Source organism: Elephas maximus, chromosome 1 (assembly GCF_024166365.1).
Source record: "Elephas maximus indicus isolate mEleMax1 chromosome 1, mEleMax1 primary haplotype, whole genome shotgun sequence".
NCBI lineage: Eukaryota > Metazoa > Chordata > Mammalia > Proboscidea > Elephantidae > Elephas > Elephas maximus.
The window spans coordinates 63,579,206-63,594,760 of record NC_064819.1 but is presented as its reverse complement, the minus strand read 5'-3'; the positions used below and the strand labels follow the sequence as shown (position 1 = coordinate 63,594,760).

Here is a 15,555-nt window from a genome sequence, read left to right as displayed (position 1 = left end):
AATTGAAGGACATGAGCTTCTAGATTAAAATAACCCTTCCTTGTGGAAGAAAATAGACCCAAAATAAAGCATGGAATCATGAAATTGCAATAACTAGGGACAAAGAAAAGCTTCCACAGAGAGGGGGAAAAAAGGTCACATAGAACATATCAGGATCAGAATGTCTTTAGGCTTAAGCAGTAACTTTGGAAGCTAGGAGACAATGGAGCAATTCTTCAAAATTGTGAGAGAAAATAGTTTTTAACAAAGAATTCTATACCCAGCAAAACTGTAAATCAAGGATCAAACCAAAAATCGAACCCGTTGCCATTGAGTCGATTCTAACTCATAGCAACCCTATAGGGCAGAATAGAACTGCCCCATAGGGTTCCCAAAGCTATAAATCTTTACAGAAGCAGACTGCCACATATTTCTCCCATGGAACAGCTGGTGGGTTCAGACTGCCAACCTTTTGTTTAGCAGCCGAGTGCTTAACCGCTGCAGCACCAGTCTTCTTAAATCAAGGATAAAGAATAGTAGAATGACATTTTCATATATACGAAGCTGCAAAAAATTTTTCTCCCATACATCCTTTCTCAAGAAGTGGCTAGTGTTTGCTTCGCCAAAATGAAAGTGGAAACCAAAGAAAAGGGAACACGCAGGATAAATGAAACATGAGATTTGGCAAAGGAGAAGCAGGAAATCCCCAGGGTGATGATCAAGAGAGATACCAGGATGCTAGCTGTCCACCAACAGTAGAGAGCAGCAGGGTCAGAAGACTTCAGCAGAACCGTCTTCTAGAAGATGGCCTTGATAGAATATGTGGTGACTGAAGGATCAAAAATATATTTATAGGAGAGTTAGAAAATTGGCAGAGCTTAGAGTTGGATTAGTGATAAGTACCCCCCAAAAAAGAACCATTGCCGCCAAGTCGATTCTGAGTCATAGTGACCCTATAGGACAAAGTAGAACCTGCCCCAGAGGATTTCCGAGGAGCGGCTGGTGGATTTGCACTGCCGACCTTTTGGTTAGCAGCCGTAGCTCTTAACCACTGCATCACCAGGGCTCCACTGATAAGTACAGAGGCAGCTAAATAAATGAAAAAACAAGACAGTTGTTAACTTCAGGCGGAAAGAAGTTACATAGAAAAGGAAAAGTCACTGTAGCTTACTACATGGTTCACCTGTCAATAGCATTTACCAAGTCATAATAAAGTGCACCCCAAATACTATCTAATCAAAAGTATTTTCTAACTATATTGGAAAGATAAGAACAATGGGAAGGGTGGTGCGTGTGTGTGTGCGCGCGCTAAATGCTTACCTTGTATATACCAAATGAAACTCAAACCTGATGCCATCAAGTTAATTCTGACTCATGGTGACCCCAGATGTTACAGAGTAGAATTGCTCCATAGGATTTTCTTGGCTGTAATTAATGGTGGCCGATCACCGGCCCTTTCTTCCACAGTGCCACTGGGTGGGTTTGAACTGCCAACCTTTAGTAGTTGAGGGCAAACCATTTGCACCACCTAGGGACCTCTATGCTACCTAGAAATAAAAAAGCAAGAAGATGCAAAGCAAGCATTCTATTTTGAGATACAGAAATAGATTTCCAGTTTCACCTAAAAGAAGTAAAGATAGTTGCCTCTCATTGGGAATGGAGACTGCTGTTTTCATAGCAAACCTTGTCGAACGAATTGACTCTTTAAACTGTGTGCATTATAACACTGATAAAAACTAAAAATTTAAAAGAAATTTAAAAATCGGAGATTACGTGAGCTGAAAGAAAAAAATTTTAAGCTTACAAAAGTTATACACTGTGGAGTGCCTGGTTATTTTTTTTGTCCTTACCTTTGGAAACCCTGGTGGCATAGGGGTTAAGAGCTACGGCTGCTAACAAAATGTCAGCAGTTTGAATCCACCAGGTGCTCCTTGGAAACCCTATGGGGCCGTTCTACTTTGTCCTATAGGGTTGCTATGAGTCCAAATGGACTCAATGGCAACGGGTTTGATTTTTTTTTTTTTAACTTTAACTCCTCTACTTTAACATAAGATAAAATGCAGTGTATTTAAAGATATTTCCTAATGTGTAAAATAAGGTCACCTTTCCCATCAGACTCGCTGAAAAATAAGTGTTTCTGTGGCTTTTCCTTGGATGTTGAAATATTTTTAAAAGCATACTGCTAAGGATAGGCTGTTGCTGTTTACATTTAGTCATCAATAGAATTGCAGCGCCCTTAAATGACGACATTGAAATATTTTTCATTTAGGCATTGGTGGCATCCGCTTGAGAGACAAAGGTGTCTACGAAACTATGAATGATAGAGGAACTTCACTTGAAACTAAAGAGTACCCTGTTACTGAGATACAAAAAAATCAAGTATTGTCTCTGGAAGAATGGCAAGAAAAGTGGGTGAAACACAATATTTCATTTCATCAAGAAGAAGGACATCAGTAAGAACTCTTTGGTTTATAACAAAAAAATGCTCTATCAAAAACTGACTTTGGAAATAGAAATATTATTTGACTGATTTTAAGATGCGCATACTTCTCCCCCCTCCACACACACATTTTAGCACCTCTGAAATCAGAGTCGTGTCTTAGTTATATTGACAGTGCTTCTCTTTCTACTGTGTATAAATAATAGTGTAACTTAAAATTGCTGGCATCTCAGATTCATACATGTTTATACATATGGCAGATGCTCAAGCAACATTTATGTGGAGTATTGTCCCTTAAACTGAAAAGTGGTGATGTTCTGGCTTTGCTTCCCGATAGCGTAGGTTCAAATGTTAAATGGTATCTGTGCGATGGAAGAAGAGAAGTTGAGAGAAAATGATAATTGAGCTAGGGTGTTGAGCAATATAAATAGCAGTAGTCTTTGTAGCAGCAACAATAAATCATGGGGCCAGTGCTGAGTGTCCTTACAGACTTTCCTCGTTCCAAGCAGGCCCCTAACTTCCCAGGGGACATAATTATGACATTTAGACACTATTAGTTGGGGCATACCAGAACCCCGTTATAGGGGTCCTCTCTCTCATGTGTGTGGCATTAGAAGAGCCATGTCTCTACAGAAGGAATTAACTACAAGAGTTAAAACTCTTCAGAGCTACTTCTGAGCCCTTACACGTTCAGAAAATTTACCTTAAAGTAAATGTTGAAAAACTCATGGGTCCTGCAGTCTCCTCCTCACACATCCCCCAAAAAGTATACATTTGGGGAATTAATAAAGAATTTTCAAAACGTATCATCAACCAAGGGGGGATATACATATATATATATGTATATATTTTTTTTTTTTTTTACTGATCAGGAAAGCCTTGGGTTGCATCCCTTTTCCAGTTGCTGGCTGTATGACTTTATAAGTTACTTAACTTTCCTGTTTCTTCATCTTTCAACTGGAAATTGTAATAATTAATGTTCTACTCCTCAAGGCTGTTGAAATATTAAGTGAGATCATGCAAGAGAAGTGCTTATCACCATGCAGACAATTTTTTTTTTTTTTCCTCGCAGGCTACTAAAGAAGCATTTGGATACTTTTTGTAACGATGGGAGTACACTCAGGATATTTTTCCCTCTTTGTGGAAAAGCAGTTGAGATGAGATGGTATGAGCAGATAAGTCTTAATATACTTTTGGGCCTCAATAATGAATTATTTGGGTGAATATTTAACAGAATATGAGTTAAGAAATTCCATCCTGAGGAGTTACATGGAGATTCTTCATTGCTAGTGCAGTGGTAAAGAGCTCAGCTGCTAAGCAAATAAGGTCAGCAGTGTGAATCCACCAGCCACTCCTTGGAAACCCTAGGGGGCAGTTCTGCTCCGTCCTATAGGGTCACTATGAGTTGGAATCAACTTGATGACAGCGAGTTTTTGTATTACCAATGAAAGGAGCCCTGATCACGCAGTGGTTAAACACTCAGCTGCTCACTGAAAGGTCAGCATTTCAAACCCACCAGATGCTCCGTGGGAGAAAGATATGGTAGTCTGCTTCGGTGAAGATTTACAGCCTTGGACCCTACGGGGCAGTACCTATAGGGTCACTATGAGTCGGAATTGACTCGACAGTGATGAGTTTGGTTTTGGTATTACTGATGAGTGTGTAATTAGAGATCATGGTCTCAAAGAGTAAGACATGGGGTAGAGGCAGAATGTGACGTAGCCTTTCTGTATTGAGTTTCGAAGAAAATAAATTAGTTTGGAATCAGTGGGAGACAAAATCAGTCTTCCCTCTTATATCTCCTAGATCTTTATGTGTGCTTTAGTTTTGTAGGTGGTTTAGGGATTTAGCTAAATTAGTTTTTGCTATTTGAAATGGAAGAGGGCTGAAAAATACAAAATGGGTGACAACTTTTGGGCAGGACAATAGATCTAATCCACGGCTCAGCTCAACTCCCCACACCAACACATAGATGATTTTGTTATCCAGAATCATTGTTATAAAACTAGTGCCAGAGAAAGTGTTTCCGGTAAGTGATTCTCTATGATGAGAATTCACTTTAAAAAAGCCACTATTTCTGTGGGCTACCCTAAAATAACACACCTGGAGATCTCTTTCAATATAGAACTCTGTTGAAATGATAGTGTACATACACTATCATAAATGCCAAGACATAGCATTAATTTTTAAGCTTTCATGTTGAGAAATTTGTTCATGAAGCAGAAGGGAAAAATAAAGGGTTGTAAATGTAACTTTAAAATGCTCTGTTCCTTAAACAAATACAGGTTGACTAACCACCTGAATATGCATCCATTTGGAGTTAATTTTGAAGTGGAGATGGTGACACTCCATATCAACTTGTAGCTGAGAGCATTTGTTTAGATGGCTGCTGTGGCATAAGACTGTACTGTGGCCATGAACTTGAAAAAATTGAAACCATATTATTAGACCTATGGAGCCCTCGTGGTACAGTAGTTAAGAGTTCAGCTGCTAACCAAAAAGGCTGGCAGTTCAAATCCACCACCCACTCCTTGAAAAACCCATGGGGCAGTTCTACTCTGTCCTACAGCGTCGCTATGAGGCGGAATTAACTTGATGGCAATAGGTTTGGTTTTTTCTTTTTTGGTTTTATACATTAACTAGCTCACTGAACCAGAAGAAAGAACCTGAAAGAAAAATATTAACTTGAAAAATAAACTGTCTTATAGTGACATCATACAGTGCTGTCATACATTGTAATAATCTAGCTCTAGCAAAGGTTTTGAGGCAACAGTAGGAAAATGGTTTGATGAAACAGTGAGTTAAATGTGATTGTTGAATATTTTGGGTCTAAAACTGGTTAAACCAGTTGTTGTTGAGTTGATTCCGAGTTATGACAACCCCATGTGTTGGAGTAGAACTGCTCCATAGGGTTTCCTTGGCTGCAATCTTTATGAAAGCAGATTGCCAGGCCTTTCTTTTGCAGTGCCACTGGATAGGTTCAAACTGCCAGCCTGTTGGTTAGTAGGCGAACGCAAACCATTTGCTCCACCCAGGGACCTAGGTACTAAATTTGTATGTAAGTTTGTTGTGTTAGAGACTTTTCATTTATGTAATTAATCTGTATATTGAGGCCTGTGCAGATATCAAATGTGAATAGATAAACTAATTATGAGCTGAAGTCAAAAAGAATTAAAATAAAATGTTAAAGATATTGTCTAATTTTTTTTTTTTAGGGCCATCTATTCCAGAATATACCTGGTTGTAATAGGCTAGGCTTCATTTTTCCATAATGTTGAATGAAAATAAAAACCTCTGCGTTTGATTTAAATAACTCTGAACTCCTTGATCAAATCTGATAAAATTCAGAGGATTCTTTTTGATATCTCAGCAATGAAAAGGGTATATAGATAGGGTGAAAAGTGATTCTTTTTTTCTAGCTTTGGTTTTAAGGTTCAGACTTGACTCTTGCATTAACCTTACCTTCACATTTTAGATTTCATTTTTACTACGTAGCTTCAAAAATGGAAACCCTCGTGGCGTAGTGGTTAAGTGCTACGGCTGCTAACCAAAGGGTCGGCAGTTCAAATCTGCCAGGCGCTCCTTGGAAACTCTGAGGGGAAGTTCTACTCTGTCCTATAGGGTCGCTATGAGTCGGAATCGACTCAACGGCACTGGGTTTTTTTTTTACTGGGAGCTTCAAAAAGTCATGGAGAATAAAAGTATATTTATTATATGTTTGCTTATGAATTTTCATAGGAAATATGAAAGACAGGTTATTAATATGTTTTACTTTAAAACTACAAACATTTCATTTTCTTACCATATTGAAATTGTATACTCTTGTGTAGGTAATAGGTACAGTCAGTTCTGTTATATGGCTTGTTTTGAATATGAAAATTTGTTCCAACTTGAGTAAAACATTAGTGAATATCTTAGTCATCTAGTGCTGCTAGAACAGAAATATCATAAGTAGATGGCTTTAACAAAGAGAAATTTATTTCCTCACAGTAAAGTAGGCTAAAAGTCTAAATTCAAGGCATCAGCTCTAGGAGAAGGCTTTCTCTCTCTGTTGGCTCTGGAGGAAGGTCATTGTCATCAATCTTCCCCTGGACTAGGAGTTTCTCCACACAGGAACCCCGGGTCCAAAGGACACACTCTGCTCCTGGCACTGCCTTCTTGGTGGTATGAGGTCCCCCCTCCCCCGCTTGCTTCTCTTTTATAAGATAAAAGGATCAGGGGTGTGACCTTAGTAAGGGTGTTACAATCCCACCCTAATTCTCTTTAACATAAAATTACAGTCACAAAACAGAGGACAACCACACAACACTGGGAATCATGGCCTAACCAAGTTGATACATATTTTGGGAGGACACAATTCAATCCATGATACTCCACCCTTTGGCCCCCAAAAATTCATATCCTTGCTACATGTGAGACACATCCACCCCATCATCTAATAGCAAAAGTATTAAATCACCTCCAAGTCCAAAATCCAAAAATCCCCCTTCACCTGTGAAATCTAGAATACAAGTTATTTGCTTCCAAAGTACAGTGGCAGAACAGGCTAGACATTTCCATTATAAGTGGGAGAAATTGGAGGGAAAGAAGGCATAACAGGCACCAAGCCAGTCAGCAGAACACATTACATTAGCGCTCAAGGCTTTGGAAATAATCCTGTGTTTCTCTGCATCTTTTACACAATAGTCCTGTCCTCCAGACTGAGTGGAGGCCCCTCGTTTCTGGGCTTCAGCTCTGCCTTCTAGGCCCACTGGGACAGCAAGTCTGCTCCTTCAGCTTTAGGCACACCATTCTCCTAGTCCACCTGAGTGGCGACTCCACCCTTAGAAACACCAGAGACCATGGCTTCACCCTTTGAAACCCCAGAAGTATAGGCCATACTTCTGAGACTGAGGCAGCTCAGCTTCCTGTGTTCTTTGCCTCTTCAGCTTCTACTTTTTGATTCCTTGGCCTCTCGGCCCCTTGGGCCTCATGCCCCCATCTGCCCTGCTGGGGGAAGTGTTCCAAAGCTCTGTAGCTCCACCAATAAGTGCCTGGAGGCACCCCACTCCACTAGTAAACTTTGGTCAGAAGGCACTCAACTCTCTTGCTTCATGGGTCGGTAAGCCTAGTTCCACCGATAACGTCCCCAGAGGCACCCCACTCCACCAGGAAGCCTGTGCAAAGGCTCTCTCACTCTGAGGGTCAGCTCCAGTGTTGTTTCGTGCTGGTCTCCTGCTTCTGCCGCTGCTGGTCCTCAATCCATTCATAGCTTCAAAACTGCTTCTACATTTTAGGTATCTGTTAGAGCAGTACCCCACTCTCTCGGTACCAAATTCTTAGTCATCCAGTGCTGCTATAACAGAAATACCATAAGTGGATGGCTTTAACAAAGAGAAATTTATTTCCTCACAGTAAAGTAGCCTAAAAGTCCTAATTCAAGGCATATCAGCTCCAGGGGAAGGCTTTCTCTGTCAGCTCTGGAGGAAGGTCCTTGTCATCAATCTTCCCTTGGACTAGGATCGGGGTCCAAATGACATGCTCTGCTCCCAGCACTGCTTTCTTGGTGATATGAAGTACCCCGTCTTTGCTTGCTTACCTTTACTTTTATCTCTTGTAAGATAAAATGGGGTACAGGCCACACCCCAGGGAAACTCCCTTTACTTTGGATCAGTGATGTGACCTTAGTAAGGGTGTTACAATCCCACCATAATCCTCTGTAACATGAAATTACAATCGCAAAATGGAGGACAACCAGACCATACTGGGAATCATGGCCTAACCAAGTTGACACATATTTTGGGAGGACACAATTCAACCCATGATAGGGAACAATTTGAGCATTATAGGAATTTCACATTTGTTTATGTGTGATTTCATCAGGAAGAAACATTAGGTGAATGCAGAAAACTACACAGTGGTAATCCTCCTTCTACCACTTCATAATAACTCACAAACTGTAACTCATCCAATGCCCATTTCCATAAGCAAACTTCAGGTGTTTTTCAAGATAAAGTGCCATATTGTAGTATTTATGTATTACTAAGAGCCCTGGTGATGCAGTGGTTAAGAGCTCAGCCAGTGACCAAAATGTCAGCAGTTTGAATCTACCAGCCACTCCTTAGGAACCCCATGGGGCAGTTCTACTCTGTCCTGTAGGGTTGCTGTGAGTCAGAATCAAATTGAAAGCAGCAGGTTTAGGAGTTCTTAGGTGGTGCACATGGTTAACGTGCATGGCTGCTAACTGAAAGGTTGGAGGTTTGAGTCCGCCGAAAGGCACCTCGAAAGAAAGGCCTGGCCAACTATGTCTGGAAAATCAGCCACTGGAAACCCCATAGAGCACAGCTCTACTCTAACACACGAGATTGCCATGAGTCGGAGTTGGCTTGATGGCAGCTGGTTTTATGTATTACTTACCCATTTAACATGTGTAAAAACTGTGCTGCCATTTTTATCAGGTTCCTATCTTTTTTCTTTCCAATGTGTCACTGACAGGGTTTTTAATGTTGTGCCCCAACCCCAATTTTTCCATAAACCTTGTGATTTTTATTGCATGATTTTATGCAGTGTGGTGATTTTTAAGAAGGCATATGTGGCATTATAGTAGAATTGACTCTATGTTTTTATTTAATTTGATATAAAATCATTTCTGCACCTAGATATTTGTATCGTTAGGACTGTTTGCTCTTGAGCCCGTGACCCCCAAGAGTGTGAATTCTGTGATTATAAAGCTTACCAGAAAAATACTAATTATTTGCATTTGGTAATAAAGCAAATTTTTGGACTGTGTTACCATAAGTAAATGGAAAGAACAAGAGTGTTATAGAAATGGATGTTGATGTTGTAGAGCTTTGCATTCTAATACAGTAGCTACTAGCCACATGTGGCTAGTTAAATTTAAATTAGTTAAAATTAGATAAAATTAAAAATTCAATTCCTCAGTCACACCAGCTACATCTCAAATACTCAATACCCAATGTGCTTATTGGCTACCGTATTGGATGACGCAGACATATGTAGACATTTCCATCGTCACAGAAAGTTCTATCGGACAGTGTGGACTTAGAGAAATTGAAAAGCATTTCTAATCCAAAACCAAAAAAAAATCCAAACCCGCTGCCGTCGAGTCGAATCAGATTCATAGTGACCCTAGGCAGAGTAGAACTGCCCCATAGAGTTTCCAAGGAGTGTCTGGTGGATTCGAACTGCTGACCTTTTGGTTAGCAGCCGTAGCACTTAACCACTATGCCACCAGGGTTTCCAAAGATGTGTTTATATCAGAAAGCCTTCTAGTCAAATCCACTGGTATTAAATCAGCATTTTAAGAGATAATTTTCCAAATGTTTTATTTTTGCTAAGGTCATATAAGCAACCTTTCACAATTCCACATAACATGAGGTTTGAGAACATACGGGTTTATTTTCCTATGTGTTCTATGAAGCCCCATGAACCTGAACTCATATAAATTCCTTTAAAATAAAGAAAATGTATGCTTATTGTGGCATACCTTTTTATTTATTAGTACTATATTTGAAATTAGAATCTAAGTGTGAATATATGATTTTATGCAGGTTTGCAGACTTGGGACATAGCGTTGTTGGTGTGGAAATCAGTGAACTGGCGATACGAGAATTTTTTACAGAGCAGAATCTTTCCTACTCAGAGGAACCAATCCCTGAAATCCCTGGAGCCAAAGTGTTTAAGGTTTGTGTTGTTTTTGTTAAATCCAATATTTCCAATCATTTTTCCCAGCCTGCATAAATGAGAATCCTAGACAGGTGTCATATGGGCCCTTTTTATCACACATATTCACCTAAATTTTTAAGTAATACATAAAACCAGTTGCCATCAAGTCAGCCCTGACTCATGCCTATCCCATGTGTGTGAGAGTAGAGCAGTGCTCCACAGTGTTTCCAGTGGCTGATTATTCAGAAGTAGTTTGCCAATATAAGGAGTCGGCCTTAAAAATATAGATGACAGCAGGAAAACAGTGAGATGCAGATCTCAAATTCTCATAAAAGGCCAGGCTTAATGGTCTGACTGAGACTGGAGGGACTCTGGAGGTCATGGTCCCCGGACCCTTTGTTAGCACAAGGTTGGAACCATTCCCGAAGCCAACTCTCTGGACAGGGATTGGACTGGACTATAAGATAGACAATGATACTGGTGAGGAGTGAGGTTCTTGGCTCAAGTAGACACATGAGACTATGTGGGCAGCTCCTGTCTGGAGGGGAGATTAGAAGGCAGAGGGGGACAGGAGCTGGTTGAATGGACACGGGAATACAGGGTGGAGAGGAGTAGTGTGCTGTCTCATTGGGGGAGGGCGGCTACGAGTACACAGCAAGGTGTGTATAACTTTTTGTATGAGAGACTGACTTGATTTGTAAACTTTCACTTAAAGCACAATAAATGAATTTAAAAACAAAAAAAGAAAAAATATATATAGATGACAGATACATAAATATGAATATATATATAGATATCCAAACAGATATGGATATACACAGATATAAATATATCTGTGTATATCCATGAAAACCATGGTGGCATAGTGCTTAAGTGCTACAGCTGCTAACCAAAGGGTTGGCAGTTCGAATCCGCCAGGCACTCCTTGGAAACTATGGGGCAGTTCTACTCTGTCCTATAGGGTCACTATGAGTCGGAATTGACTTGATGGCACTGGGTTTGGCTTTTTGGTATATATCCATATCTCTCTGTCTGTCTATATATATATAAAAGCTGAGGCCAAAGACTATCCTGTTTTTATTTTTTATTTATTAACCTGCATTCTCTGAGAACCAATCTTGTGAAAGACCCTGCATAAGACATTGAAGGAATAAAGATAACACAGTCTCTGCCCTAAAGAATCTCTAAACTTAGGAAAGAACATGGAGAAAGCCATTTGTCATGCACGGAGCTAAGTGTAATAACACAGGGTATTTGGGGCACAAAGAGGAGCATTACCTAACCCTGTTTGGGAGGCCTTCCTGGAACATGGGGACAGATGATGCTGGAGGCAGGGTCAGGTCCATGGCCTTGGGTGTCCTGTGAAGCGTGTACTTCATCCTGTGCAGTGAGGTTGTAAGTAGGAGCATAACGTGGCCAGTTTTTGTTTTGTTTTGTTTTGTTTTAGAAACCATCCTTGTGACCTCATGGGAAGTAAATTTGAAGGGAATTAGGCTCATGGCGTCCCTGAATGGTGCCAGTGGTTAACATACTGGGCTGCTAACTAAAAGGTTAGAGGTTTGAGTCCACTCAGAGGTACCTCAGAGGAAAGAGCTGGTGATCTATTTCCAAAAAATCAGCCATTGAAAACCCAATGGAGCACAGTTAATACTCTGCGGACACACGTGGGGTTGCCGTGAGGGCTACCACTTGACAGCAACTGGTATGGTAGGTATAGTATGGTATGTGTCTTGGTCATCTAGTGCAGCTATAACAGAAATACCACAAGTGGATGGCTTTAACAAAGAGAATTTTATTTGTTCACAGTAAAGTAGGCTAAAATCCAAATTTAGGGCATCAGCACCAGGGAAAGGCTTTCTCTCTCTGCTGGCTTTCTTATCAATCTTGCCCTGGACTGGGAGCTTCTCCACGCAGGGACCCCAGATCAAAGGATGTGTTCTGCTCCCAGCACTGCTTTCTTGAGGTCCCTACTCTCTGCTTGCTTCCCTTTCCTTTTATCTCTTGAGAGATAAAAGGTGGTGCAGGCCATACACCAGGGAAACTCCCTTTACATTGGATCAGGGATATGAGCTGGTAAGGGTGTCACGATCTCACCCTAATCCTCTTTAATATAAAATTACAATCACAAAATGGAGGACAGCCACACAATACTGGAAATCATGGCCTAACCAAGTTGATACACACATTTTTGGGGGGACATAATTCAACCCATGACAGTATGGTATGTATGGTATAGCATGGCATGGCATGGTATGGCATGGCATGGCATGGCATGGCATGGTATGTTATGGTATGATACGCTATGGCATGGTGTGGTATGGTGTGCTATGTGTGGTGTGGTATGGTAGGTATGGTATGACATGGTAGGTCTGGTATGGTAGGTATGGTATGGAAAAGTATAGTAGGTATAGTATGGTATGTATGGTATGGAATGGTAGGTATAGTATGATATAATGTCATGGTGTGGTATAGTAGGTATGGGATGGGATGGTATGGTATGGTGTATGGTATGGCATGGCATGGCATGGCATGGCATAGTAAGCATGGTATGGTAGGTATCATATGGTTTGGTGTGGTGTGGTAGGCTCATGGCAGAGAGACCAGGTAGGAGGCTGTGGGCAGTGCTCCAGGAAGGTGATGGTGACAGTCTGAAATAGAAGAGCGATGGGGATGTACAGACAAACAGATGAACGAAAACAGTGTTTATGATGTCAAATTGAGCAGGGACATGGGAGTGATGAGTTCACATTTCCAGCTCAGATGACTGGAACTCAGCCTGGGCTGTACATTTGAAAGTATCTGTGGATCTTCTATGATAGAATTTGTGGTAGAATTCTCACCTTTCATGCAGGAGACCTGGGTTCACCTCCTGGCCAATGCACCTCACGCACAGCCACCACCTGTCTGTCAGTGGAGGCTTGTGTGTTGCTGTGATGCTGAACAGGTTTCAACAGAGCTTCCAGATTAAGACAGGCTAGGAAGAAAGGCCCAGTGATCTATTTCCAATGTATTCATTGGCTATAGATCACAAGAGTCGATCTGCAACGAATCGTGGTGAGGGCACAGGACTGGGCAGCATTTTGTTCCATTGTGCTTGGGGTCACCATGAGTCAAGGGCCTGCTCGATGGTAGGTAACGATAACAATAGCAACAGTGGATCTTTTAATTCCTGACGTCAGTGTCTCAGCCCAGATCTATGAAATCAGAACCTGCTGGGGTAGGGCACTGGCGTCAGTATTCTTTAAAGCTATCCAGGTGTTATGGATTGATCTGTGTGCCCCAAAAATGTATGTCAACTTGCCTAGGCTATGATTCCCAGTATTATGTGACTGTCTACCATTTTGTCATCTGTTGTGATTTTCCTATGTGTTGTAAATCCTATCTTTATGATGTTAATGAGGCAGGATTAGAGGTAGTTAATCTATAAGATTAGGTGTTTTAATTCAATCTCTTTTGAGATATGAAAGAGAGAAGCGATAAGAGAGACACTGGAACCTCATATCACCAAGAAACAAGAGCCAGGAGAATAGCGCATCCTTTGGACCCAGGGTTCCTGCGTTGAGAAGCTCCTCAACCAGAGAAGATTGATGACAAGGACCTTTCCCCAGAGCTGACAGAGAGAAAAAGCCTTCCCCTGGAGCTGGCACCCTGAATTTGGACTTCCAGCCTCCTAGACTGTGAGAGAATAAATTTCTCTTTGTTAAAGCCATCAACCTGTGGTATTTCTGTTAGAGCAGCACTAGATGACTAAGACACCAGAGTGTCTTATAAGAGTCCAGTATGCAGCCAAAGTTGACATCCACTGGCTGCCTCCCTACCTCCAGGCCCACCCCTCTCTGGGCTGCCCCCCATAGTGCTTCCAGACTGGCCTTCACAGCCCCTCCCTCCTCTATTTGTAAACCTCTGTTGGTGGCTCACTTTAGAGTAAAATCCGAGAGTCTCATGTCCTCCCCACCCCAGCTCCCGGACCGCTCACATCCCCTGGACTTGAGTCCATGTCACGTTACCGCCCGTGACTACACCCCACCACACCCCACCCCCTGTGATGTTAGTAGATACATCTCACTCCATCTCAGGGGCCACCAGGCTCACCTTCCACGACACTCTTGGACAGTTTGTTCCTCTGTTCGCACAGTTTCCGGGACAGTTTGTTCCTCTGTTCGCATAGTTTCCGGGCACCAACTGTAAAAGTAAAAGTCATTCTGTGTTCTCTTTTTCAGTTCCCACACCTCTGTTCCACCAGCCTGTCCTCCTGAGTTCAGTCACTCTGTCAAATTTACAGCCATTATCTAGGACGTGGGATGGTCCTACCCAATAGGTGCTCAGTAAATTCTTATCAGGAGCCCCAGTGGCACAGTGGTTAAGCACTCAGTTCCTAACTAGAAGGTTGGTGGTTCAAACCCACCAGCTGCTCCAGGGGAGAAAGATGTGGCAGTCTGTTTCCATAAAGATTAGAGCCTTAGAAACTCTAAGTGGGCAGCTCTACTCTGTCCTATAGGGTCACTATGAATCTCAAACAGCTCAGCAGCAAGGATTAAATGCTCATTAGCTGGATGCATGGAAGAGAGAAAAGTGGGAGTCAACGCAGCTGCACTTCTTGTGAATACCTTTTAAAAATACCTGACCTTCCTCTATTGCCTTGCCTGGTAACTGACTGACCTTTGTATCTTTTGCGGAGTCAAAATGTCAGAACTCTGCTCAAGTAAACATTGTTAAAATTTCTACTAACTCTGCAAAGAATAATAGCTAACCAGTCTTCAGGGTTACCGTCTCTATGATTTTCCACTTTGAATTGATCCAAAGAAATCCCAAACCAAAAAAACCAAACCCATTGCTGACGAATAGATTCCAACTCATAATGACCCTGTAGGACAGAGCGAAATGCCACTTAGGGTTTCCAAGGCTGTAATCTTTACAGAAGCAGACTGCCACAGCTTTGTCCCTTGGAGGTGCTGGTGGGTTTAAACCACTGACCTTTCAGTGACCAGCCGAGCGCTTAACCACTACGCCACCAGGACTCCTTAAAGGAACCCCACACAGGTTAAAAAATGCGGTGCCATTGAAGTGCAGTAGAATGGTTTATTTGTGTGTTCTTTCTCTACCACCTTTGTTTTGCTTTGTTCCTCTTTCCTTGAACATTCACGTATCAGCTAATTAAGTAGAATTTTTTTTTTCCCCCACTTTTTCATTACAGAGTTCTTCAGGGAATATTTCTTTGTACTGTTGCAACATTTTTGATCTTCCAAGGTAGGACTGAATATTACATGGGCACTTTTAAAAACTTGAACTCAGTGGGATGCAGGCCCCAAATTCTCATAAAAAGACCAGACTTAATGGTCAGCCTGGGACTGGAGGGACCCCAGAAGCCATGGTCCCCAGACCTTCTGTTAGCCCAAGATAGGAACCATTCCCAAAGCCAACTCTTCACACAGGGATTGGACTGGAATAGGGGATGGAAAATCATACTGGTG

The 15,555-nt window shown here is 41.6% G+C and overlaps 1 protein-coding gene across 3 annotated transcripts in view; it reads left to right on the top strand.

The window, feature by feature from the left end:
• TPMT (thiopurine S-methyltransferase) overlaps positions 1-15,555 on the top strand; it is a 42,718-nt gene that overhangs the window by 8,906 nt on the left and 18,257 nt on the right. For 2 of the 3 annotated variants that reach the window (XM_049884648.1, XM_049884657.1), the window contains exons 2-5: positions 2,249-2,432; positions 3,492-3,584; positions 9,970-10,102; positions 15,279-15,331. In XM_049884648.1, coding sequence (XP_049740605.1) covers positions 2,293-2,432; positions 3,492-3,584; positions 9,970-10,102; positions 15,279-15,331 — 419 coding nt within the window. In that variant the 5' untranslated portion in view covers positions 2,249-2,292. The remainder of the gene's footprint in view (positions 1-2,248; positions 2,433-3,491; positions 3,585-9,969; positions 10,103-15,278; positions 15,332-15,555) is intronic. The other variant, XM_049884662.1, reaches the window with a different exon arrangement.